Source organism: Lemur catta, chromosome 8 (assembly GCF_020740605.2).
Source record: "Lemur catta isolate mLemCat1 chromosome 8, mLemCat1.pri, whole genome shotgun sequence".
NCBI classification, from domain to species: domain Eukaryota; kingdom Metazoa; phylum Chordata; class Mammalia; order Primates; family Lemuridae; genus Lemur; species Lemur catta.
Genome location: NC_059135.1, coordinates 71,696,955 through 71,721,615, shown reverse-complemented (window position 1 = coordinate 71,721,615; position 24,661 = coordinate 71,696,955). Strand labels below are relative to the sequence as shown.

At 42.0% G+C, this 24,661-nt stretch overlaps 1 protein-coding gene across 1 annotated transcript; it reads right to left on the bottom strand.

The window, feature by feature from the left end:
- Positions 1-220: 220 nt before the first annotated feature.
- RND3 (Rho family GTPase 3) lies at positions 221-19,741 on the bottom strand. The gene is made up of 5 exons (XM_045558890.1): positions 19,298-19,741; positions 18,727-18,814; positions 6,949-7,058; positions 3,681-3,815; positions 221-2,287 (listed from the first exon to the last, which is right to left on the bottom strand). Exons 1-5 carry the CDS (start codon positions 19,445-19,447, stop codon positions 2,036-2,038), a joined length of 735 nt encoding a protein of 244 aa, XP_045414846.1. The 5' UTR covers positions 19,448-19,741; the 3' UTR covers positions 221-2,035.
- Between the last annotated feature and the right edge of the window lie 4,920 nt (positions 19,742-24,661).

The following is a 24,661-nucleotide window of genomic DNA, read 5'->3' as shown; positions in this document are numbered from 1 at the left end:
TATGCTCCATTTTCTTCTTGTGAATGGAAATCATCATGAAAACCTTTTATATACACAGAGTTGTCTTTCCCTGAGAAACTATTACTACTGTGAAGAATCAAAAAATTCCAAAGCCTGCTAGTTCAGGAAATGTTAGGCCACATTCTATAATCGTCTGTATTAGAGAACAAAGCTAAATAGCTCAATCAGGAAGTAGATAATAAAAGACAGATCACATTTAAGACAAAGACATGGTTACTTTTTTATTTGAAGAAAAAAAAAGTATGTTTTAATAAATACTGCGAAAACATTGACCAAACATACAAAGTGACTTCAACATTTTGATAAAACGCAACAAAAGTTCTGCTTTATAACAGTTATAACTTATTTTCTTTTTACAATATTTAAATACAGAAAGCACTTGCCAGCTATTTTGTAATACTGCCCAAAGCATAATGCTGCATCAATCAAAGCATATTATGTTGGTAAAATGTCTGGATTTCATGGGAAATGACTGGAATGGTATTTTCTTGCAGAGACAAAACAAAGTGCTTGTAAGACATAGAACCGAGTGTTGTAATTACCTTAATCTCCTCTCCTGCCACAATTTAATGGGAGCACAGCTTCAACACTTCAAAAATGAAGCATTATCTTGGAAAGAAAGCTCGTTTTCAACAAGCGCCAACAATAAACAGGTCAGATCTAGTTTCTTCTCGGAAAGAATCTCTAAAAGGAAATGGCCAAAAAAAATCTGTAAACTATTTTAAATGCTGATTATTTTACGTAACGGCGATCAAGTGTTGAGCATGGACCTTGGCTGAATCCGGTTAAGTGAGGTTTGGCAATCACTCTCTAGAAATGCCCTAGTACTGTGTCAGGACTGGAATTATATAAATTTCTGCTATGGGTTCTCTAAAGCTTGTTTAAGTGGGTCCTTCTCTTATCCATGTTCATTTAAAGAAAGTGAAATAAACCAACAGATCATCAGATGCTGCCAGTTTTGGAGCTTCATCCCAAAATAATAGTCCTTTTGTTTTGTATTTTTGGTAACTTAATTCCAGGCAACTTTACTCACAAACGGTGCTTTCTGCTACTATTCCTTCATTCATTACCTCTTCTGGTGAAAATAGTACCTACATTTTTTTCTCTCCTTGGATCATTCTATGACGTCAAACCAAGACACCTTTCATTTGACTTTGCATTTTTATCAACCATGGCAAAAAAAAAAAAAAAAAAAATCACATACCCTCTTTTCTAAACAGCTCACAAAAATATTACATTGAGCAATTTACCACTTTTTAATGACAATCACAATGATGAACAGAACCATCAGACTGAATAAAAAAATCAACACATTTTTTTCTATTTGATCTATATGATCTTTGCAGCGCTGGTCTACAAATCTTGCAAGACTGCAAAAGCCTTTCTTTAGAACCATCTCATTCAGCTATCTTCAAGAAGGCAAGGTTTCAAAGCCTCATAGTTTTCCTCGAGATATCCCCATGGGTCCTGATATAATTTCCATTTTAATGATGAGCTAGAAAGAAATTAGATCACATCCTCTAGAAAACTAAACGCTAAGGTCACAGTGCCAGTTCCCCAATGAGGATGGTATATTAATATATACTGTTTGTAAAGGAGATTAAAACATTTAGAAATTAAATCAAAGTAGAGATCCATGAATAGATTGTAACAACAACAGCAACAACAACAAAAAAAACAAAACAAAAATGCAAGCACCATTCAGAGTGTGATTTTTCTTCTTGGAGGTACTCGCATTCCTCCTCATCTTCCTCTAGCTCATTTATCTCTCTCTTTTTTGGCATATTTTTCAAGTTACACTTCAAAACTCTTCCACGTAGTCACTTCTCACCACTTGGTCTACATGCCAAACCTAAGGACAGGATTCCAAAAAGATGAGTATACTTTCAAACGCCTCCCAAGCCTCTGGTATACGTGACTTTGGCTGTGCACTTCATTCAGACTTCACCTTTTTGTTTGGCTGTTGTTTTTTTTACACTAGATTTCCTTGTCCTCATTAAAGATAACGAAAGATTCACATCACGGTGCAGCTCTTTGCTTTGTCCTTTCGTAAGTCCGTAGCAACTGCCGAGAGTTCTGGTCTGCTAGGCATGTGTGAAATCCGCTTTGTGGCCCTTTGTGATTTGTTCCGCTTAACGTTTTTATTTGTCTTATTTACACATGCCAAGGTGGCAACGTGAAAAATGTCTCTGACGCTATTTTCGGACTGTAAAGCTGAGCATTCAATGTAAGTAGCTGCTCCAATCTGTTTAGCCATATTTGCCCCCTGAGAAACAAAAGAAGGGATTTTAATCAGCAAAAAGACTTTGAGGGAAAGTTATAAAGTATCTTCTAATACCACAAAAGAATACTGCCTTGCAAAACATTTTCTAATATGTCAACTGAATTTTCATTTAGTCACTGCAAAACAAAATGCTTTTTTGTTTTAACTTGGGCTGCCTTATTTATTACTTCATAAATATTTTTATGACCCAGTCCTAAGATGCTCAATTATCTTTTACTCAATCGATACTGCTAGAGCTCCCCATAGATGTTAAGGGCTGATCTAACGTCACTGGCTCATTAATAAAGAAGGAGCCTCGTCATCAAACACTTAACATGAAGTGATTCAAAGAAGCAGGAGAGGAGCTAAGGATGTGATTCATCTCCACAACCAACTGTAACCAAGAGTTAACTGGTTATTTAGGTCTTCTAGGTTCATGGCAACCATAGAATTACCAAGAGAACCTTACTTACTACTGGAAAAGTTAGCTGAAGGTCATGATCATAAGCTCTGCATTTTCCACATAGCTCTGGCAGGGCTGATGTGGCCTCTAGAGCCTGTTCCAGCACTCATGGGGCACTTAATTTCTCTTTTCTTGAGTGTAAATGGCACTCAAAACTAGTGGCTAGATTGTACAAAAAACAGGGGCAATGAATGAAATTTAAAATCAATTTTGAAATTTACATGATTGTATCTTAGAGCCAAAATAAGTTGAGGAAATGAATATTCCTATCATGGCATCTATTACTTTAAGAAACACAAAATAAGTAATTTCAAAGTGTGGACAATACTACCAGTATCCACATGTGTGCGTCAATCAAAACGACTTATTTAAATAACCAAATTTTATGAATTAGAACGGCAAGACGAAGAAGACTGTCATATTTAAAAAAAAAATAAATTCTAAGTAAAGTTCCAGCTATGTCAATGTGAACTCTCTTTAGAATCTGGTTGTAGGTTTTAAGAGAATGAACTTCTGAAACTGATTCTTCATTCTAAACACTTGAGGGAAATGCATGTACAAATGATGAACCTCTGAAAGAGGGTTTATGGAGTGTTCTACTTTACTGGCAACAGCCTTTTTATTGTGCTGCTGAGTGTAAAACAAGATTACCTCTCTTAAAAGAGTATTACTGATTTTGACCACTTTCTCCTTTAAATCTATTTAACTTTAAACCTACTGGGAGTTATAGAGATATATAAAGTTAGCATATGATCAACTGTTTATGTACTCAAATATCGCGTGATTATACTATTAAATGACGGAGCATTTCACATTTCACAGTTGACCACTGGCTGAGCCTTTAGAAAAGCACGCTATTTTTAAATTTAATCTAATTTATTTTGAGTGATAATCCATTTCTTTCACTCTTTTGCACCCTGACGACATACATACCTGGTCGTATGACACTGGTGTCTGCCTGTGATTTGAGAGCTCCACCAATGTACTAACATCTGTCCGAAGATCAGACTTGCAGCCGACCAAGAGCATCTTGGTATTGGGACAAAACTCCTGGATTTCACCTTTCCACTACGAGGAGAGAAAAAAAAAAAAAAAAGATAAACAATTAACAAAGCACTGGTATCCATACAATGAAAACAATTTCTCCACGGGCAGACACTGGAATGAAATTCCTAAAAGGGAAGGAAATTAAAAAGAGTGTCACTTCTGATGAAAGGGGCAAACTTGCATTTGTCTCCCAAGTAGATATTAAGTTTTACTACTTTTTAAAATGGATGCACTGGTGAATGCTTATGCATATTATTACCTATTCTCCTTCTCCGTGACTCATCTGTCCCTACTGCAAGAGACTTGTTAGTGTTGTCCGAAGATAGCTTCAACGATTTTTAATGATTGAGGTATTGCTGAAAGATGAAAGTGCCTTAAGAATAATTACATATCCTAACGAGGAACCCCATCTTCAGATATGCTGAGCTGAGGCTCCCCAGCTAGAAGGCTGGGACTAAGCAGGGCCAACAGTGACTCCATCTAGAAAGAGAGAATATGCCACCATGTGCTGGAGGCTCTGTTTAGGTACCTGAGGTGGAGAAATAAAACAGAACATCCTGCTTTGTTGGAGCTTCCATTCAAGTGATTCAATCGACACAGAGCAGGACATTTGCAAAGGACCGTGTCCTGGGCTTTCAGGAAGGCATTTGGTCCTGTAGCTTATATGCCACTGAGTTACTTTTTAAGTTACACAAACTGTTAAATGTCTCAGTCTAATCCAATTTGGTTAGTTGTTTCATGACTTATAAGAATGACTAAAATCTCCAAAAATGCCTGGCAGGGAATTCCAATTGTCCTCTTTAAGAGAAAGTGGACGGCTTTTCTGTGGTTTCATTTCCTCAAGCTTAAGCTCTCCGGCAGGATGGGGTCAGGGGTTCAGAGTGTTCACAGGAGAGCTCTGGCTCTTGGAGGGCAGGGCCTAGGGAGGCTGCGATGGGGAAGTGGAGCCTGACTCTTCCCGCCCACATTCACAAATATGTATGAAGTGCTCTACTAGGCATTGCGGTGGTGACAAAGATAATTAAGACATAGCTGTCTTCCAAAAAGGAATTCACAGAACAGTAGGGGTGATGAAGTCATGTACATAAGTATAATCCTAGATAAGAGGGACATCCTGCACGAGTCATTTAAAGGACCAGTAGAGGAGGTATTTCTGGATCTAGAGGTGTACTTTGGGTAGTGAACTCTAGTCCAAAGTCCATCAGTGGATTGAAGGGAGTGATACACTTTCCATAAGAGCCTAATTTGTCCACTGATTCCTTCCTTCCAGGATTATGTAGGAGCATCTACCATATGACAGGTGGCACTGGAGTTAGAACTGGAAGGTGAATTGAGAACAAGAATAAGAAATCCTTCCTACTTCAAGTCACTCTAACCTCTTTGATATTCAAGGACTTAAAGAATTCAATTAATGAAGACGAACCACAGCAGGGGTTATCATGAGCCTCAAACCTCCCAGGAATGTAAAACACACTCATTAATATCTATAAGGCCAAAGTCACTATTCATTTAGTCTTAGAAGACAAAAGCAAAATAAAACAGGAGAAAGCCTTTTCATCATAAATTATGTATAACCTGATACTACATCAAGTAAAAACTCTAGTAAATAAGCAACCTCTTTTATCTACAGACAGAACTAGACATGCTGTTATGTTGTTCTTCAGCTGTGTAATGACTCTGGCCTCTCTCTGCACGTCTAGCAATTGTTTATAAGCATTAAAGACAGGAAAGGTGTATTCCTGTCTGAATGTGACAAGCCCTAGCATTATTTGAGTTAGATATACAAATCTAACACAAAGGAGTTAAAAAGTGAAAAAGAGCCTTTGATCTATTAAGAAAGTCATATTTCATTGAACTGTGTTTGTAATGTTTACTAGAGACAGGGGGATGATTATACTTCAAACCCTAATTTCACAATGACACATAAGCCAAGTAACCAAATACAATAGGAGAATATAATCTAATAAAAACACACAAAATACAAATTCCACTAAAAATTAAAACGAAAAAACCAAAAAAACTAAAACCAACCCAGGCCAACAACATGGGTTTTCCTCTTTCTCAATCCCTATGGTACGCTGACTGGCTCACACGGGTCACCACTCAGCTGACACCACCTTGCTTTCAGCGACATCAGTGTCTAATCCAGGGATGGAAAAGAGAGGGTGCTCACCAAGAGTCTGATTCTGAAACCCACAGCACTCAAACCAAAGCTGAGAAAACAGCTGGTGGCGAATGAATGCTGACCCATGGACCAGCATGTGCCTTCTATAACCACCTGGAGGCTGAGTCCCGGGCTGCTGGAGGCCAGGGAACACCCGTCCCTCCCACTGACATCCCTAAGGCCTGCGATCCTTCCTGCAACAGGTCCCCTTCCTTGACCTCCCCTGGTCCCTTCCATCTAGAGCTTCCTCAGGTCCCTTCTCCAACTACAGCACCTGACTTACCTCTACCTCCAGAAGCCAGGTACAGTCTATAACATGTTCACAACTACTGTTTCTAATTAGTATTAGACATCTCCTTGATCATAATTCACAAAGTCTGATGTCTGGAGACACATCCCTATTCCTCCTATATCAGTTCCACTTCTGTTTCTGATAGATAACGTCATAACTGAAACACAGCTTCCTCATGAAAATAGCTGTTATTGCATTCATTTCAATCTCTGAATTAGGGTCAAATGTAAATCTGTAAACTCACGCACAATCTGTTGAGAGAATGAAAGAAGGAAGAAACGAAGGGAGGGAGGGAGGGAGGAAGGAAGGAAGAGAAGAAGGAAGGAAGGAAGGAAGAGAAGAAGGAAGGAAGGAAGGAAAAGAAGGAAGGAAGGAAGGAAGGAGGAAGGAAGGAAGGAAGGAGTCAAATACAACTGTCTTTAGCTGCACCATTTCCTCCAAAAGGACACACATGGAGGCTCTTAAAGGGTATTTTGTTTCAGCGCTTCATGAAATAAAATTTCAAGCAGGTTCACATAAAAAATAGTGACATATATGTGTGGAAACCCTGTTTTGGTGTGAGAGTGTCCTTTCTGATGTATTAATTACAAAATATAAGGCATGGAATTAACTAGAGTCTTTGAGCTCCCTAGCCAACCATGTGTTTCTGTTTACATACAGTCCAGTACTGAACTATGTCACCATTCCCCAGCACTTGCCTTTTTCAGGACACTGTCCAGGGTCTCTGGTCTACTGATGTCAAAGCAAATCAGCACGGCATCCGAGTCTGGGTAAGAGAGGGGGCGCACGTTGTCATAGTAAGGTGAACCTGAGGAGAAACAAGGACACACAAGTTTTCAGATGAAAGTCTCATTGTCTGTAATGCTTTAACTCTACCCTTTTGAGCTAAATCCCTTGACTGTCACATCATGACCCCACCTCTGCTTCCCCAAATTCTTAAAAAAGAATGCAAACAAACACACAAAAGCCTGGTTAGTAATACATTCGCTTCTACCAGAGGATGAATGAAGCCTCACATGTATCTGACCTAAATTCAAGGGGAGAGCCAGGATCTTAGGGTGAAATCTGGCTGATTCAAAGACTAGGGTCTGAAGGCACCTGGGGGAGGTGGGGACGCACCTGGGGCCAGGTGGCCTTGAGTGTAAATCTACCTCCACCACTGAACAGAGAGGGGGCAGGGTAGCTTTTGAACTCTTTGCCTAGGATTCCTCACTGACCCAGTGAAGATGCCGACAACTTATTTACCTGGGATGAAATCAACCTAAGGTGGTGTCTAGCATTTAGTAAGGGATCAGTAACTATTAACTCTAGTTATCACGGTTGTATTGTCACTATTGTTAAAAGCTGAGTGGTAGCAAGGACCATAAATTGAGCTGCTTCTTGGAAAGGTGACCGATACTCAAGATAGGTCTGATAGTGGCATGGGGGTGAGGGGAGAAAGGAGGTGGAAAGTAGGTTCAACTATGCAAAGAGAATCACAGTAAACCACGTCAATGTCACCGTATCTCCAAGTTACAAGTTTAGATAAGCCATTGACCTTTGAGCTTATTTACTGAAACTAATCCCCAAACCCTATACGGACTCTTCCTCTTATAACCAAGAATATAACAAATGTCATATTGGATCATGTCACTTTTTTTGCACAGTTCCATCTCTGAGAGTGACACTGAGGCATGATCTAAGGATCTTAGCTTGAGTTACATCCAGGGTACCCTAAAGGCTCATCACTAGCCAATTAATTTAAACCATAGAGCCCTGTAGTCATCTAGAAAGTTTCTTCTATTCCTTTAAGAATTCTAAAGGGGGGCAATTACATGAGGCCAATAATTACCAAGTGGTGTGACTGTGAAACTCAAGACGGCTTGCCAACTACTACTTTTCTAGGACATCCTTTTCAGTATATGGACATTTTAGAATCATAACGTGAAAATCATTTAGATAAATACATATATACACACACACATATATATATATATTTGAATCCAGAGCACAGGAAGAAAATCTAAACCCCCCCAGTCTTTTTAGTACTTTATTTCGTTTTGACATCACTTTCCATTTCTAGCAGAAAAACAGGACATGTTGTCCCCTGATAAATCAAAACTCCATGGGCAAAGTCAGGAGGAGAGACAGACCAAAAAGAAGATTTGAAAAAAAAAAAATCACCTTTTACATTTTTCCATCAAAACAACATTTTTCAGGAGCCTGGTTTTGTGATCTAGAAGACACTGCAGTTAGGGTGTTTCAGCCTCTATTTACAGTATATTCTGGGTCCCTAACGTCCCTTGTGGAACCCCATGTAGCACTGTGGCTTTTTCATTAACTGCTTTAGGGATGGAGAGTGACAATTTCAACCCAGAGGTGTCTGCTAAGCAAGGAAGAAGGGAATGTTCTAGGAATCTGGAAGAAAGGTGTGAATACATGGAGACAATTAAGTCAGCCCTGTTTAGGAGCTGCAGCAGTTCCCTACCTACCTCTGCAATCAGGACCTGGCAGAGGCTGACAACTGAAAGATACTTTCCCAAAGCTTCAAGGGTCTAGAGTTTAAAAACTCAAGTCATTTTAAATATTAAAGTCTATTAGAGTGAGGCTGTCTCTGAAAATGACAAGCTGAGGCTGCCTTTTCATCCACTTAAGGAAGTCCTAAGTTAACAGAATAATTCACAAATAGTTCACTCATTTAAACGTTTTTGAAAGGCATCGGGAATGAGATGAATGAACACTATTTATGGATAGTTTGGTATTTCCACATGAGTTCTGTGAAGTTTGCACTCTCCCAATGAGAACCTTCCCTGTTTCTGTGTCTGAAGTCTAACTTTGACACAGCTCCTGCTGTAAACATTTGGGTATCTTTTTCCAAACACGCAGTCAGAAAATTTAGATCACAGAGTGAAAATCCAAACACTGGACGTATACATGAGGGTTTTCTCTGCTCTTCAAAGTTAGCAAGAGACGACCTGACCCCAGGCCCCAGAAAGTCAAAGCTGCCAACAGTTAGGACTGTCAGAAACCTAACCAGGCTTCAAAGAACTTTCTTGAAAAGCACTCACGTTAGGAAAGACAACTCTCTCACTGTGGATGCTCTGCAGTCTCAGGCAGACCTGAACTTCGGAGGACGGGCAACTCCAGGTGCCTCTCTCCTTCCAGGACACGATGTTGTATGATATGAGAGCACTCATTGCTAATTTTGGATCTAAGACTACTTCGTGTGATACTGGAGACCATCTTCTCCAAATATAAAAATTAGGGAAGGCCGTTGAAGAAATACAAACAGGCTACAATAGTTTAATTAAAATTGGGACTATCAGGAAAATCCCCAGGAGGAATGGTTTCAACATGCAGAGCACCACGTGGCTGCAGAGAACACCCCTCCCTGTGTGGACTGGCTCCCCTCCCCCGCCCAATTTATGGCCACAATGGGGATCTGGCTTTGTGTTCAGCCCTCTGTCACCTGCTGGAGACACCTACTTACTAAAATCCCCAGTGGGCTGGCTTCTGTGTTTAGAGAGCAAATCCAAATATCTGCAAAATTTAGACTCTGATATGATTTTAGAATGAAACAGATTTCTCAGGTTAAGCCAGATTCTCATGGAGGTTTGTTCTGCTTTTGTTTTTACCTGGCTAACAGTCTGAGTGAAAATTCTTACGTAGTATAAAGAAAGGTTCATGTGAAATAAACCACCATGCTTGTGGAGGTACAGCGGTAATTTTTAAGAGCTTTAACAAGATCTAATTAGGAATGACACTTTAACCCCACCCTAGTACTTTTGCTAATGAACAACACTTTTTTTAAATCAACCATAGTGTCCAAAGGTACAATTAAAACCGATCCCCACAGTTATTAGTTATAAACATAATTTGCCTGACCACCAATGAAAAGAGTAATTTGTTACTAAAACTCACAGGACCACTTAGTCATGATATTTTCTGATAGGTTAAGGTTAATACTTTTTTGAGATAGAAAAATCTGTTATCTCTACTTTTCTCATGGTAAAAACACTGACATAGAATTATAAAAGAACTGTCCTACCAGGAAAGATGTAACAATTCATCAGCTAAGGAGGACCTTCAGGAAAAAAAAAATCCCACGTAACTTGACAGTGTTTACTCTGTGTTTAAGCACTTTGAATTCTTGGCTATTCTTCTCCATAAAGCCCAAGTGACCGCACAAAGGAAGTAAGGCGAGCAGAGTGGGAGAGGGCACGGTGTAATCACAGGCATGTGTGGGATATCTCACAAGCCAAGAGAAAACGGAGGAATTCCAGGAATGATCCTGTGAAGTGAGAAGCAATCTCACCCAAGGGAGGAGCTGAAAGTAAGTGGGTAAAGCAGGAACAATACTTGGCCCTGACTCTCATATCCCTCCAGAAAAGTCTTATAACACACTGTGAAGCCAAACAGCCGAAAGTAAACTTCTATCTTTTTTTAAAGATACACATGAAAAGCTTTCAAGGGGCCAACTGTAGAACTAAACACAAGAAAGAGAGCTGAACATGTTTTAACTATGTATGAAGGCATTAAGCTTTAACTGTAGTACACGGTAGGTACTGATGTACATGCAGTCTGTAGTCTACTACCTAAGAAATTCTACAGTTAAAGTCCAGTAAAATTTAATTTTGCTAGACAAATAAAACTCCTCAGCATGTGGAAGGGGCTTCATGCATATGGTAGAGATGAGACATTTCTCTAACACTACATGAAACTAAGCTCACAGCACTGTTCCAAGGTCCTTTTTAAGTAACCTAACTTTGGGAAACTCCATATTGTAAAGAAACAACCACATTACATATGCAAAATGTGTGCTTCCCCTTCCTGTACCCCCCAAATATAGTTGAAGGGCTCTGCTGGAGGATAAATTGGAATAAGTGTACTTCCGGCGTTCTCTGAGTTGCTCAAGTTTGGCAAATATCAGCAAAGTTCTAAAAGGCTTTTGAAATTTCAAGTTTACCCATCATTGTCTTCAAGATCATTAATTCTGGGTGAGAGCAAAATTTCCAGCCCAAAATAGTTACAAAGTGCCTCACCCAGAAACTAATTCTTCAGACACATACCTGCCTGTTGAAGTCACCCTTTCGCAAAGATAGAACATGCCATATATGTACATAATTAAATGTATATGTAAGAAGATTCATGCCCAAAAGGGAGGCTTTATGAAACCTTTTGCAAAACCAGTTCAAACACTGTGAAGCTTTGGAGAGGAGTTTGAGAACTGAAAACTCTTCTTGTTGAGTATTTCATAAACATAACTTACTTTACTTGAATCTCAATTTGAAAAGCTCCTCTTTCCCCCATAAAAAATTTTTACCAAGAACAATAAGTTAGAAATACTGTGTAGTTTGACAAAGAAAACTATATTAACTTTTGGTATTTTTAGTGCCCACAACGAGGACATCTGAACCAAACATGATCTGCCCGATTATTACGAGATTGCATTTCCTTATGCCATCTCTAATCAGAATGAAAGCTTTAAACTAGCAGCAATCTCAAGAATGTGAATTAAATCTGGGCAAAACTTTTATATATGGCTCAGTATAACACTGTTTAACTCTTTTTCCAAGTAGTCTGCACTACAAATACCATGCCTGCAAATATGCAACAAACATTCCCAGGAAGGATCTTTTGTTAGTTTCTTCCATAGATTCAGATTAATAGAAATTATGTACAAATCTTATAGAAATTTGGGGGTGCTTATGTGTTGTTGCTTAAAAAATAGAATCATTATTTTCTATTTCTGGGGGCAATGTAGATACAGAGTTGTATAGAAAGTCAGGTAGAAATAAAATTGCTATGTTTGGCCTTTAAATAAAGCTGTAGCTTAAACTCCTCATCTTATTGATATACTTAAAAATATATAAGAATCAAAATATTTTACTGACAGTGGACCCATGGTAAGTCAAGAGCTTTAGGGTAAAGAGTGTTTGTGTGTGCATACATATACACACACATATACATATATAGCATATATGGTATATATTTTTTAAATTACATTATCATTCACTAACAGATTGAAGTTTTTATGTTTCATATGATACTTAAGAGCCAGATTTCTTGGATTGCAGTCCCATGAGAGAATTCGCTTTTCCAGAAACTATGTCATCAAGGCTCATTTTTCAAAATCAATGTGCACAACACCTGGTCAAAACTTTTGAGGCAGTCTATATTCCATGTCAGTAAAATTTCTGTTCTGCCAAAGGGGACCCTGAGAAAGTTGCCAATATGTAGTAACTGAGAAGACATTTACAGGACATCAGAAAATGACTGAGGCACAACTAATTCATTTGGCACAGCCCACCAGGCACCGTGAGCTAACTGGAGAAACTATTGGTCCTTGGTGTCACATTTACATGCAAAAGAACTGGATTAATGAGGAAACATCTGGTTATTTCAGGTGGCATCAGAATGACCAATCTGGATGCCTCATTGCAATGTGCAACTTAGCAAGAAACTAGATTGGAAAAAAAACCCAGCACTAAATGGAGCTAAAAAAAAAAAAAAATCTAGAGACACATGTAGACTTAGAAAGGGAAATCAAACTTCCCCCTCCCTTTTTTGGGAAGTTCCATAGTTTAAATGGAAATTATTGCTTGGTGGACACATATCCAAATGCAGTTTTATGTACTGCTTACTGGAAACCACCATCCAAACTGTCTGTTTTTCCTTCACCCATGTCTCTTTCAGAGTTGCAGAGTGAAAATTCAAGTTAAGAGTTGAACCTGGTTTTGAAATTCTAAACTCCAAGGGATCATTACAACCTTCTAAAATACCTAGTTTTGTGCAATTTTATCCTTGATATTCATATCACAAGTGCTCATGCTTTTTTAGCTCCTTTGTAAATTCTTACCCTCTCCCTTTCTCTAAAAAGGTTAAGTTATAATTCTTAACTTTCAGAATCTTGTTTTCTTCAACAGCCACTAAATGTAAGTATGCTTCCAAGTGGGAGGGATGTTAAAGACGTCTTAAGAACTGAGCCAACTTCTAGAGAAGGAAAGGAATTGTGGTGAGCCTGAATGAGCAATACATCGTGAGTCAGGGGGCTTAGGCTACTCACGTGGCCTTCAACTACTCTTTGGATCTTGTTGCAGCTGGGTGACTACAACTTTAGAACCTCCAGGCTCACTCTCCTACAAACAGTTACTACAGCACCAGAGATAAGGTAAAGTTTCCATGTCCCCTATTTGTCCTGAGGGTATTCTTAGAAGGATGCCAGTGGAAGAACTCCTTACCTTGTTCAAGTCCTGGTTTACAGGCATCTCCTCCCATCTGAACTCCTGGCGCTTAATCTGGGCTCCTCATTTGATGTCTTATATAACATAAGAAATGTTATGTTGGGCCTTGGGAAAGCCTGAGTATTTTTAATTTTACCGTCACCTACATTTTTCACCATTTTTGTCTTGTTACTCTAACTAGACTGTGAGTACCTTGAGGGCAGACAGCTTTGTACCGCCCCTGCCCAAAAGCATACATCAGAGTGGATACAGAATGGCCTAAAACACGTTTACTGGTTTTATAATCATTCCTGTATGTCTTGTTTAGATGTGTTAAATCACCAAGGGGAAAAAAAAAAAAAAGGGACCAGTGATCTCTTTTTAAGCTGATTTTCTGGATTAATTATATACTAATCTCCAATACTGCTGAACCATTTCCATCCCTATTAAGAAATATTTCATTAGTGTGCTTGCTTGTCTCCACGACCATTCTTCAAACTTGATGTCTAAGCTATAAATATAACAATTTAGATAGACTTCTGTTCATAGAGAAATTTGTCCTTCAAGCAAGACCATGAGGCAATTAATTAAGATCTTTCTTTCCTCCCTTTTAAGTGTAATATACTACATTCTCTGTTAATAATGTTAAAAACTAATAGAGGAAGTGCTAACTTTAGCACTCAGGGCCTAAAAGAAGTTTGTATTATGACAAGATTCAAGAGAGTGTTCTGAGGCAATAGCATAGTTATTGTAGGGAATTTTAGCAGCTGAATTGAATTTTTTAAAAGTAATAATATGCCTTAAATAAAATGCACATTAGCTTGCCTTGGTTAAAAGCTGGCATGAATGATTATTACTCCCTAAATCACATGTGCTGAAATTACACAGCAATCAAATCTCTTAGGAAAAGATATGGTGATCCTTAAATGACTAAGTTTCTATTATTAGTAGGCATTTGGCTTCATGCTACGAATTGCTTCTATGCTTGGCAAATGTGGCAGATTTTGAAGCACAAAATATTAGAATTACTCTCATGTATCACTTTAAAATGTTGAAACCATTACACATTGCTTTGCAGAAAACTTGTTGGGTGAATTGGAAAATCATTAGGAGCATTTTTCTGTAACTATTAATAAAAATGCTCATTTTATAATGAAAAGGGAATACTTCTCAGTACAATGAAGAAATTATGGACCTGTATCCAAAGATGACCTTTAAAAAGGACCTCTTGTAGACAATACATATGGCATTTTAAAAAAGGTTTAGTTTACTTTTAGGGGCTGGAGTATTTTAGCCCTAAGAATCAACTGGCAAAGTACCATTTGTGGTTGCTTTAATTGGTGTGTACACTGGGGTGGGGGGAGCTGTTTCCTACCTGAAGGATCTAGCTATCTGGCAGATCCATAAGCATTGAGGATGCCTGACAAGGGAAATACATTTCAACCACGTGGAACAGGGCATTTGGATTCAAGAACCTGACAAAATTGTGTTCATCATGAGTTGGCAATGAACACCACTAATTGGGAAGGGCTTCTTTCTCCCCACTGCCCCGCCCAAACTGCATACTTTGCAGGGGCAAGACCCTGTTTTAATTAACACTGCATCTTCAGGGTCTAACAGAGGGCCTGCTTATAGAGGATGCAGAAAGAAGAGAGCGAGAAGGAGAGAGGGAGAAAGGAAGGAAATGTTAAGTTACTGTGCCTGGAAGACTGCAAATGAATGATTTCCTTTTCTCTTGGTGCAAGAGACCCCACCATATCCTACTTTCACCTAGTGTTCTTTTCCACATCCAAATTAGCAGAGTTTTGCCTAGGAATGATCATAGGACAACTGAGCTGCGGGGGGCGGCACACAGAGGAGAGCAGACCCCTTATGAGAAGCCATCCAAGAGGCCATATAAGAGAAGAACTGCTTCTGTCTCCTAAGTGGTTGCCCCACTGCTAGGAGGCCAAACAGGCCAGGAAATACCATTCAAAGGATAATGTTTATGCCATCTCTCTCCCTACCTAAAAGAAGTTGGGCATGCCCAACTTTTCCTATATAAATCTCTTTCACAAAGTTCTAAGAGGAAAAAAAAATCATCTTGACATTTAGGACTTTACAAGCTTGGCTTAGATCTTCTCTCTAGAGTTAAATTGATAGCCTTTGGAAAAAATAAATGTAACACACAAGGCATAAGGCATATGCAATTATTTTCATAACCTGAACTAAACAAATGTCTTAGTGGGCAAAGAAAATGTCAAACATTTATCAAAAAATAATCATGTTCAGAAATTTGTCAAGAAAAGCTTGGAATGAAATAGAAAAATGTTAAAGATACTTGAAATAATCAGTTGCTGATGCGATGGTTTCTACAAGATGTATTTTACTCATGAATGACAAATCACCTTTGGTGGAAACAGTGCTTGGTGACTGTGTTTAATTAACTAACATTTCACCTCACAAACAACATAATGGAATTCTAAATAATTCCATTATGCCTCTTTTGCCATTTGTATAAATCTAAATTCTAACTAAGATTTCATCACTGCATAATTTTGCAGTATGAAATTTTCTTAATCAGTTTTTGAACCTTTATATTTTAGTGAAACATGCATGGGTTTTTGTTTCATTCAATAAAAATACAAGTGATTATTTCATCTGAAACTTCATTTCAGATGATTATCTTTAATTTGATGACAGACAATGTTTACAAAGTTGCCATTCTTTGTGCACAGGTAATTCAGTGTTAATAAACATTAGGGAACCTTATCTACTTGGAAACTATGCATATCATTACCCATTTGCTCATTCATCAGATTTTATTGGGTGACTACTGTGTGCAGAGACTGAACTGCAGAGTTTTGATTAAATACATGAAAATATCTGAAGTGATATTTACCTGCACATTCAAAGGATGGTCTCCAGCTATAAACTGCCCACATTTTGTTTGTTTTATTTTCTAGCCTTTGGAAAACAATGTGCCTTTTCTCTTCTAAATAAATCAATTTAGCCCTTTGGGCACCTAATCTAAAATCTCCCTTGGTGGTCCTAGGACTCTTGAAGCTTGAGACAGGGAATGCATAGCCCAGCATTCCTACAAGCCCACCCAATCCCCCTCCCTATCCAAATGAGTCTCATTCCTAAATCCACCAGGAAGCCTGTCTCTGCTCAGAACCTGGCTTGCTCCATAGGCTGTGAAAACCCCAGTCTGGGATGCCAGATCCCCTGGGACTAAGAGCTGAAGCCAACCAACATCCTGGGAAACAAAAAGACCTGCCTGTCCGGTGTACTAAAGCCAAGAAGTATACAGCGGGGAGAGGTCCTGCACATTATCTAGCTCAGTGTCTGCTTTTTTACAGATGATGAAAATGAGACCCAGGGAGGTAGGGGATTTGCACGCAGAAATCCGTGGTAACCAAGAGCTAAGAGCTAAACACAGCTTTGTATCAACGACTGGATCAGACCCACTGCTCCACCCCGTGCCAAAATAATTTCTATCATGCACCAGATCCAAACAAGTATTGGAGGGGAAGGAGAGGGAGTACTGGTGCTTATTATTGGTACCACACCAGCTGTGCTGTCCACTAGGCATAACAAATTCATATCATGCTATGTCTGGGAATTAGAGCTCATTAAGTACTAGGTTGTGCAATAATTCTGATGATAGGAACTACTGAAATAAGGAACCACTAGAATTCTGCCTACAAAAACCTTCTGTACAGTTTCGAGTCACTGCATGCAATCCCCAGCACAAAACACGGCGAGGTCCTGATTCTGCTGCCCTTGGGGCGCCCGAGGAAGGCCTGACTCCAGTGGGAAACAGAATCAGCCCTTCTCACTGCAGCAGTCGAGCATCTGGCACCGACCGTGAGAGGCGCTCGTGCGAGACTCCTCTTTTGCCTTTGTGCAGGGACTGCCTCTGGCGACCCTGTCAGTCTGGTTCCTTCCTCTAGCTCTCTGATCCCCCGCGTCCCTCGGGGGCTCCAGAGGTTCCAGCCGAGGGTTGTGGGAAGCTCACAGAAGCACCTCCGCGAGGCCACTCCCAGCTGAGCGCAGCTCCACCTCGGGGCTTCCCCGCCTGACAGCAAAACCTGCGTGTTGGCACTTGTGCTTCCTGCTCACTAGTTTCACCCCGGATTTGGCTCGGTCCGCCAGCAGCGCAGCTGCCAGCTAAACTCCCAGCCCTAAGCGCAGGGACCTTTACCCGCCCCTCCTGGTGGTTCCTGCTCCTTCAAGGGCTACACCCTTCCTGGAAACGGCGCTCCGCCCGAGCACCGCTGGCCAGGGCGGCGGGTGCCCGTGTCCCAGCCCGAGATCTCAGGTGGTGCTCCCCACCCCCACTGCCTTTGACCGGGCCCAAACCCCTAACTCGGCTGGGGGAGGATGCCTTCCCACCCCGGCAGCATACCTGGCTCTCCCTACCCTTGCGCGCCAGGTAGCGGGTGGGCGCATGAGAAGGCAATAACCCGGCCTTGAACCCCGGACGCTTGAAAATAACCCACCGCGGCGCCAATAATTCAAGTAGAAGGGAAGGTCAAAGGCGAAGAGTGCCGCCCGCGGCCCTGCAGGCAGGCGGAGGGGATGCAATAGAGATCGAAAGGGATTGGCGTGGTCGGGGGAACAGCGCGATCGCTGCGGGGGTGAGGAAGCTCGTTGCAGATGGGCACCGCGGCGCCGGCGCACACGGGAGGCCCAGGGCTGCCCGGCCCCTGCGCTGCCAGCGCCGCCGGCGCATTCCTGGCAGCAAGCGTCACGGGCGCATCGGCTGTCTGCGCCCAGCTACTCTCTCCGGAGCAAGGAATCCGCACGTAACCGCGTCGCTTCGGGGATTTTCTCCCGCCTCCCACCACCCACGCCGCGCTCCCCGCCAACCAGAAGGTTAGATCCCGGAGCGGCGCCCGCCGCCGGCTGGGTGGTTCCGCCGAGGCGCACTCACCTCCCCCGCCCCCGGCATCGGGCCACCTCGGCCGCCCCGAGGCGATTCGAGCACGTCTCCGCGGACAGACCGCGCCCGGCCACCCCGGCCACCCGCGGCTCCAACCGCGGGGTCACCCTGCGGGCACAGGGCGCCCTCCTCTCCCCACTGCCATCTTCCCGTCCCCGCTGTCGTCCCCCGCCCCCACCCAGAAGGGATCAAATTTTCACCCGGCAGGGACCGTGGGAATGCCCCGCAGGGGGCAAAGTTAATGCAGGGGTGCGGGGGGCTTGTGGCGCGCGGGTTCCCGAGGCCGCCGCGCACCCCCCAGCGGCTGGAAACCCGCCCCCAGCGCCACGCGGTCCGACCACTCTTACCCGAAGTGTCCCACAGGCTCAACTCTATTCTTTGTGTGTCGATTTCAAAACTGGCCGTGTAATTCTCAAACACTGTAGGAACGTAATTCTGGACAAACAAAATGGACAGAAGAGGAAGGAAAGAGGGCAAAGAGGTTATCTCAGAAGGCACGACCCCCACTGAACACCCCCTGAAAATCGCCTCCCGGTTCCCCAATTAAAAAAGAAAACCGGCACGTATCAGACCACACGCTAAACGCACGACCCTTTGAGACCCCTGCCTGACTCCCCACTCGCCCCCGCTGGCTCTCGGAGACCCTGCTGACCCCAGTCTCCCAGGCCGGGTCGTGCACGCAGGAAGGAACAAGTTTCAGGAGCGAACCAGCCCAGCGTGCGGGCGCGTCCCAGCCCCGAACGCTCCCAGCGCACTTTCCCTTTCCGAGCAGTCTAACCCGGGGAAAGTGGCGAGGGGTCAGAAAAACCACTTTCGAAAGGAAAATCGGGTGAAGGGGGAAAAGCAAGGGGAAGTCCGCCTCAAGACAGGGGGTCCCACGGGCCATCCTCTCCTCGAAGCCCCGCGGGCCACACTCACCTCGGGGAAGCAGTCCTTGGCGAAGACGTGCAGCAGCGCGGTTTTGCCACACTGACTGTCGCCCACCACTACTATCTTGCATTTCACATTCTGATTAGGATCCATGATAGATTTACTGGATAATTTCTGGCTGGCTCTTCTCTCCTTCATTGATGTTGCCTTATTTTCTCTTGGTACAGGAATTTTCTCTTATGAAGAAAAAATATATATATTTCTCTCTCTATAAAAAGCAGGTATAAAAATAGATCGCAAGGCTGGTGGGAACCCCCCGAAGCGCAGCGCGGAGGAGGAGAGCGCGAGGAACAGGCTCGGTCCTCCCCTCCAACAAGTTTGATGCCTGACTCCACACCGCGCCTCCCAAGTCCAATTCCGATCCGACTGCTTTGTTTCACGCTCTCTGCGCGGCTTTATACGCCCGGCCTTCCAATCCTCTTCTTTCTCAATGAGAGAAGTAAACTGATCTGCCTCCTCCCCTTTTATGGAGCCTGGGAGCGAGCGCTGTCGCTTCGCTTGCGGAAAATGTAAGCAGTGCGCCCTCTAGGGTGCCCATGCGGGATCTGTTTCACACCAACGCTCTGGGACAACCAAGAGACCCCACAGACGCTTTGCAGAGGGATGGCACTGGACAAGTCCAGGAGGAGGCGGGAAACTGAAGTCTATGCATAACGATAGAAACCACAATTCCTTTAAAACTGTTTCAGTAGGGGCTTATTTACAGAATCCCCGTGAACATCTGTGAAAACAAAAACATTTCCCACCCAAGTGCAAGCATAGTTGTAAAACATAGGAAGCAAATCTTGGGTGGGGAAGGGTTAAATGCTTGTATTAAAAAGAAAAAAAAAAAAGGTTTGCATCAGGTATGCAGGCCATGGAACAATAGCTAAGCCAGCTTATTCCAGATGCAAGAACTGGCATGCCTGGGTCACAGTAATAGACTGGCTTCTGAAACCTGTCAGTTTCAGTCATTCAGGAGGAGACAGAAAGGTTTTGAGGAGTGGGTAGAGGAGGTGGGAAGGGAGAAGAAAGAGAAGTGGAAGATTCTGATAACTAAGAGACAAAGGCCAGTGAAAGCTCCATCTCACTATACTAGGGACCCCAAACACGTCAGCCCAGTTGCACCTCCCAACCCCCTTGCAGTAAGGAGACTGGTGGGGGTGAGGATTCTGACACTGCCCTTTAATTCCTTTATCTTTAGCCTCCACCACTCCGGAATCAAATCACCCTAGGCTGGACTCAGTAGCCATGAATATCCTTAGCGGAAACATGCATGTATAACCCTCTACCCCCTCTTCACCCCTCCTCCACATGCATGCCCTGGCCCTCCGACTTGTTCCTCCAGTAAGAGTCTTAGAAAGGACCAGAAACAGCTTACACATTTGTCCTCTTTTTTCCATGAGAAGTCTTCTTTCTCATCTTTATCTCCTGTATCCCAAATGGTGGGGAGGTTTCAATTATTAAATTGTAGTAAGGACATTGTCCAAAATCAACTTACAATTTCCTCTATGGAGACTTCTAGGCTTGTGAATGAGAGGAAGATGGAGTGGGAAGAAAAAAAATCCCAACGACAGAAAGTTCAATATGGGGAGTGAAAAGGCACTATAAAGCACTGATGTAAGTAGTGGACGGCTGGGACCCTGGGGGATCCACGGATGGTCTTTTTTTCGGAGCTGCGAAAACCAAAAACCGGAGCCCCCCAGAGGAGAACCCTGACTCAGGCTGGATCCCAGAGGGTCTGTGTTTACACAGGTGGAGGGCTGACCCACAGAGAAGCGGGTAGCTGGCCCCATTGGGGTTCCTAGAGCAGCATTTGCCAAAATTTGTTCTGCAGAGCTTTAGTCCCTGCCTCACACAAAGGGTGCCATGGACCAATTGGTGAGGGAGACACCACCCACACCACCCCTTGAAGATTTACCAAGCACTTTGATATGTTACAGACACTAAAAAGTCCTGTAGAAAAGTAGCCTACTTAACATAATTCAACCTAGCATTTCCCAAGCCTCCTTAAGCACAGGAAACTTTCATCAAATTATTTACTTGTTCGTTTACCTGTTTAAGAAGCAGTGGGCATTGTGGTTGGGGCAGGAGATCACAAAGAGGTATATTTGGGTCCCAGGCTTCACATTTTCAAGCTATGTGACCTTGGATGAATGATTTAACCTCTCTAAGACTCAATTTCATCATTTTTACAGTAGGAATCGTACTAGTAATTATGAGGAAAAGCAAGTAAAGTTTGCAGAATAGTTTCTGGCACAATAAAGAGCCCTGGGCCTATGTATATTTTTCATGTAAATCTTATTTGCACTTCTCAGAACTGTTGAACATGTCTTGGGAAATTCTAGCTTCATTAGTGGATTCACTAATTGGAACCGTGTCTATTCTGTCTTTTATTGTATTTTTAACTTATGAAGTTACCATTTCCCAGAGATATGATTTGACCTTCCATCGTATCTCTGGAAAGATATATTGATGTGGCTTATGTGGTTAAACCATTCTAACTAGCAATAATTATGAGTGTTTATAAATTGGCTGGTCAATGAATAAGGTAACTATGTAATTTATCATCTAAGCTGGATTACTTTTGAGAACAAAAGAGGGCACTACCAATGATTATGGCAGGACAACAGGGGTAAACAGGGTCTGCTCCAGGCAAAACCAGAAGGATAATCTCTTCACCAGCAAATAATCAGGAATCACAGTCGATGACTATTTTTGGAAATCAGGTGACCTGGATCTCCAGGAATCTGCTGGTTGCTGAGCAAAATTTAATGGATGTAAAATAGACTAGAAAAACCAACTGCCTGAAGTTGCCAGGCTTGGAGTCCCTCTAGGCTAAAAATTCTTTCTTTTTGTTTTCTGAATCTCTAGTGCTCAGTGTGTGATAGATATTTAATATATTTTTTGATTCCTCTAACATTTTGTTTAACAATTATTTGTTAAGCACCTGCTACACAGGTACTGTTCTAGGTATTACAGTTATAGCAGTAAACAAGCCAGACCTGTCTGCTGCTCTCCCAGAGCATACCTTCCAGACAGGAGATGGACAATAAATAAGGAAGCAAGTACACAAATAAGAATGAATGTGCTGAGCTCTATGAAGAGAAAAGGGCATGGCATGCTAAGGCCCGGCCTGGCGGGGCTTTCACAGTGTCCTGGGAGGGCCACTCTAAGGAGGTTGAGTCTTTAACGATGAGAACAAATCAGCCATGAGGCGGTCCAGCAGAAAGACGCTGCAGGCAGGGGACAGACAGTGGAAAGTCCATGTGGAGGGAAGGAGCTTGGCAGGTTTGAGAAACAGAAGGAAGGCCAGTATGACTACGGCCCACGGAAGGAGGGAGAACGTAGGTGGGAGAGCAGAAGGAAGCAGGCAGGGGCTGTATAATTGGCCATAAAATTTGGATTTCATTCTCAGGGCAATGCGAGTCAGTCACAGGAGGGCTTGGAGCAGGCTAGCAGTGTGATTACATGAATGAATGAATGAATGAACGGCTTCAGTTCTAGTTCTGCACCTGTCACTCACTAGCTGTGAAACCTTCATGACACTGCTTGTCTTCAATGAGAATATGGGATCCAGGTGTACCTAAAGCCCCGGAAATGATTAATTTTTAGACTGCAATGAAAAATTTTCCCCTAAGAAGCACATTCATTTGGAAAATGGGAAGCCTCACCTAGAGGGATCATATATTACTTAATGTCCTTCCTTTTGTTATTCTTCTTGTATGTCTTCCTCTGTCTTCCCCCTTTCTCTCATTTGCCCCTAAGATCAAGAGAACAGAAAACAAATAGCAAATATTTCTCTATGATTTAGTTAATAAAGCATGTTCAGTTGCCCTAAAAGGTTTGAGGTTAAAAATTATTTTCTTTGTGGTTAACCCTTTACATATTAGGTGCAAACCCCCACCCTCAATAGAAACTGCACCCCCTTTGACACAAAAAGGGCTGATTCCAGGCCTACAGAGAGGGCCAACTGAGAGAGTGTGCCCATCTAGGGATGGCACAGGACTGATAAACAATAGCTCTTTTCTTTCTATGAGCACTGAACCACAAGTCAGGGACTTGGCTTTTAGTCCAGGCTAAACCAACGCACTGCGTGACCTTGAGCAAACACTGACTGAATTCTTTTCCTTAGTCTCATCCTTACATGAGGATGATAACATCTGCCTCCTTTATGTTGCACAATGGGGCTGCTTAGAAAACCACATGCCCTATACTTTCCAACATTCTTCTTTAGAAACACATTGCAGACACCTCCCTTTTCAAGTTGTGTAGTATATGTATGGAGACCTTGGCTCACAGTGGAATAGTGTAAGGCATAATCCTAATTGTTTATTCATGGTTGCCTGCCTCTCTTCAGACTCCAGCAGAAGTGTTCAAAGGAGTAAGTGCAATGAGGAGAAAACACAGGTCTCATAGGCACCATCAACAGAGCAGAGAGAAAACTGACATAAAAATAAGAAAACAGGCAGGATGCCTTCATAGATGTCAGAAAATACAGATATGAGTCATGGACATTGTCTTTGAAAGTTTAATAAAATGATGGATATCAAATAGCTTCAAAACATGCAGTTCAGTGTAAGATTAAGGGCAAGAGTATACATTTGTAAACTGCTCTGTACTGAAAGGTGGCAATTTCACAGTTGTGTCTTTGTGGAGGTGGTCAGAAGAGGGTGAGCACTCAGCTGGCTTTATATAACATCAACAAAATAGACAATTTTTTGGAGAAAGAGGATTGAATAAAGAAGGTTCATAAAATTCAGTGGACTGAACTTGTTATTTGGAAAGAATTTGTTTTCTTGGAAAGGAATCTTTTTAAAAATTTCTCTTGAAATCTTGCCTGTTTGCCCGGTCAAGGGCATTGCAGTAAGTTGTCTAAGCTGTGTGGTAAGAGCGCTCTGGTCTGGGCTAAAGTATTTGGTCTTGTTTTTCCTCATTAATGCTGACTGCTAATATGATTTACGGCTGCTGTGTGGACTTAGCCCTCACTCTTTAGCCAACAGGAAATGACACAGCTGTGTGAATGCTGAATAATAAGTAGTTTCGAAATTGATCATCCCTTTCTCCGTTTATAGCAAATTTGACAAATTGCATTCTTTAGATACCCAGACTGCATCATTTTGGTTCTGTATATTATGAGACACACATAACCCTTTCTAGCTGCCCCTCCCAAATTTTAGTGTCTTTGATTCCTGATGCCATTTCTTTATACTTGACTATTTCTAAGGAAAACAACAAAGGATTAATATAAAATTACCAGACTCACTGATTACTTAATCTACTAAACATCCAATTATACTTTATGTCAATTTGTCAATGAGATATGAAACATATTTAAGGAACTGCCCTAAGAAAAAATTTTAAAGAATGAGT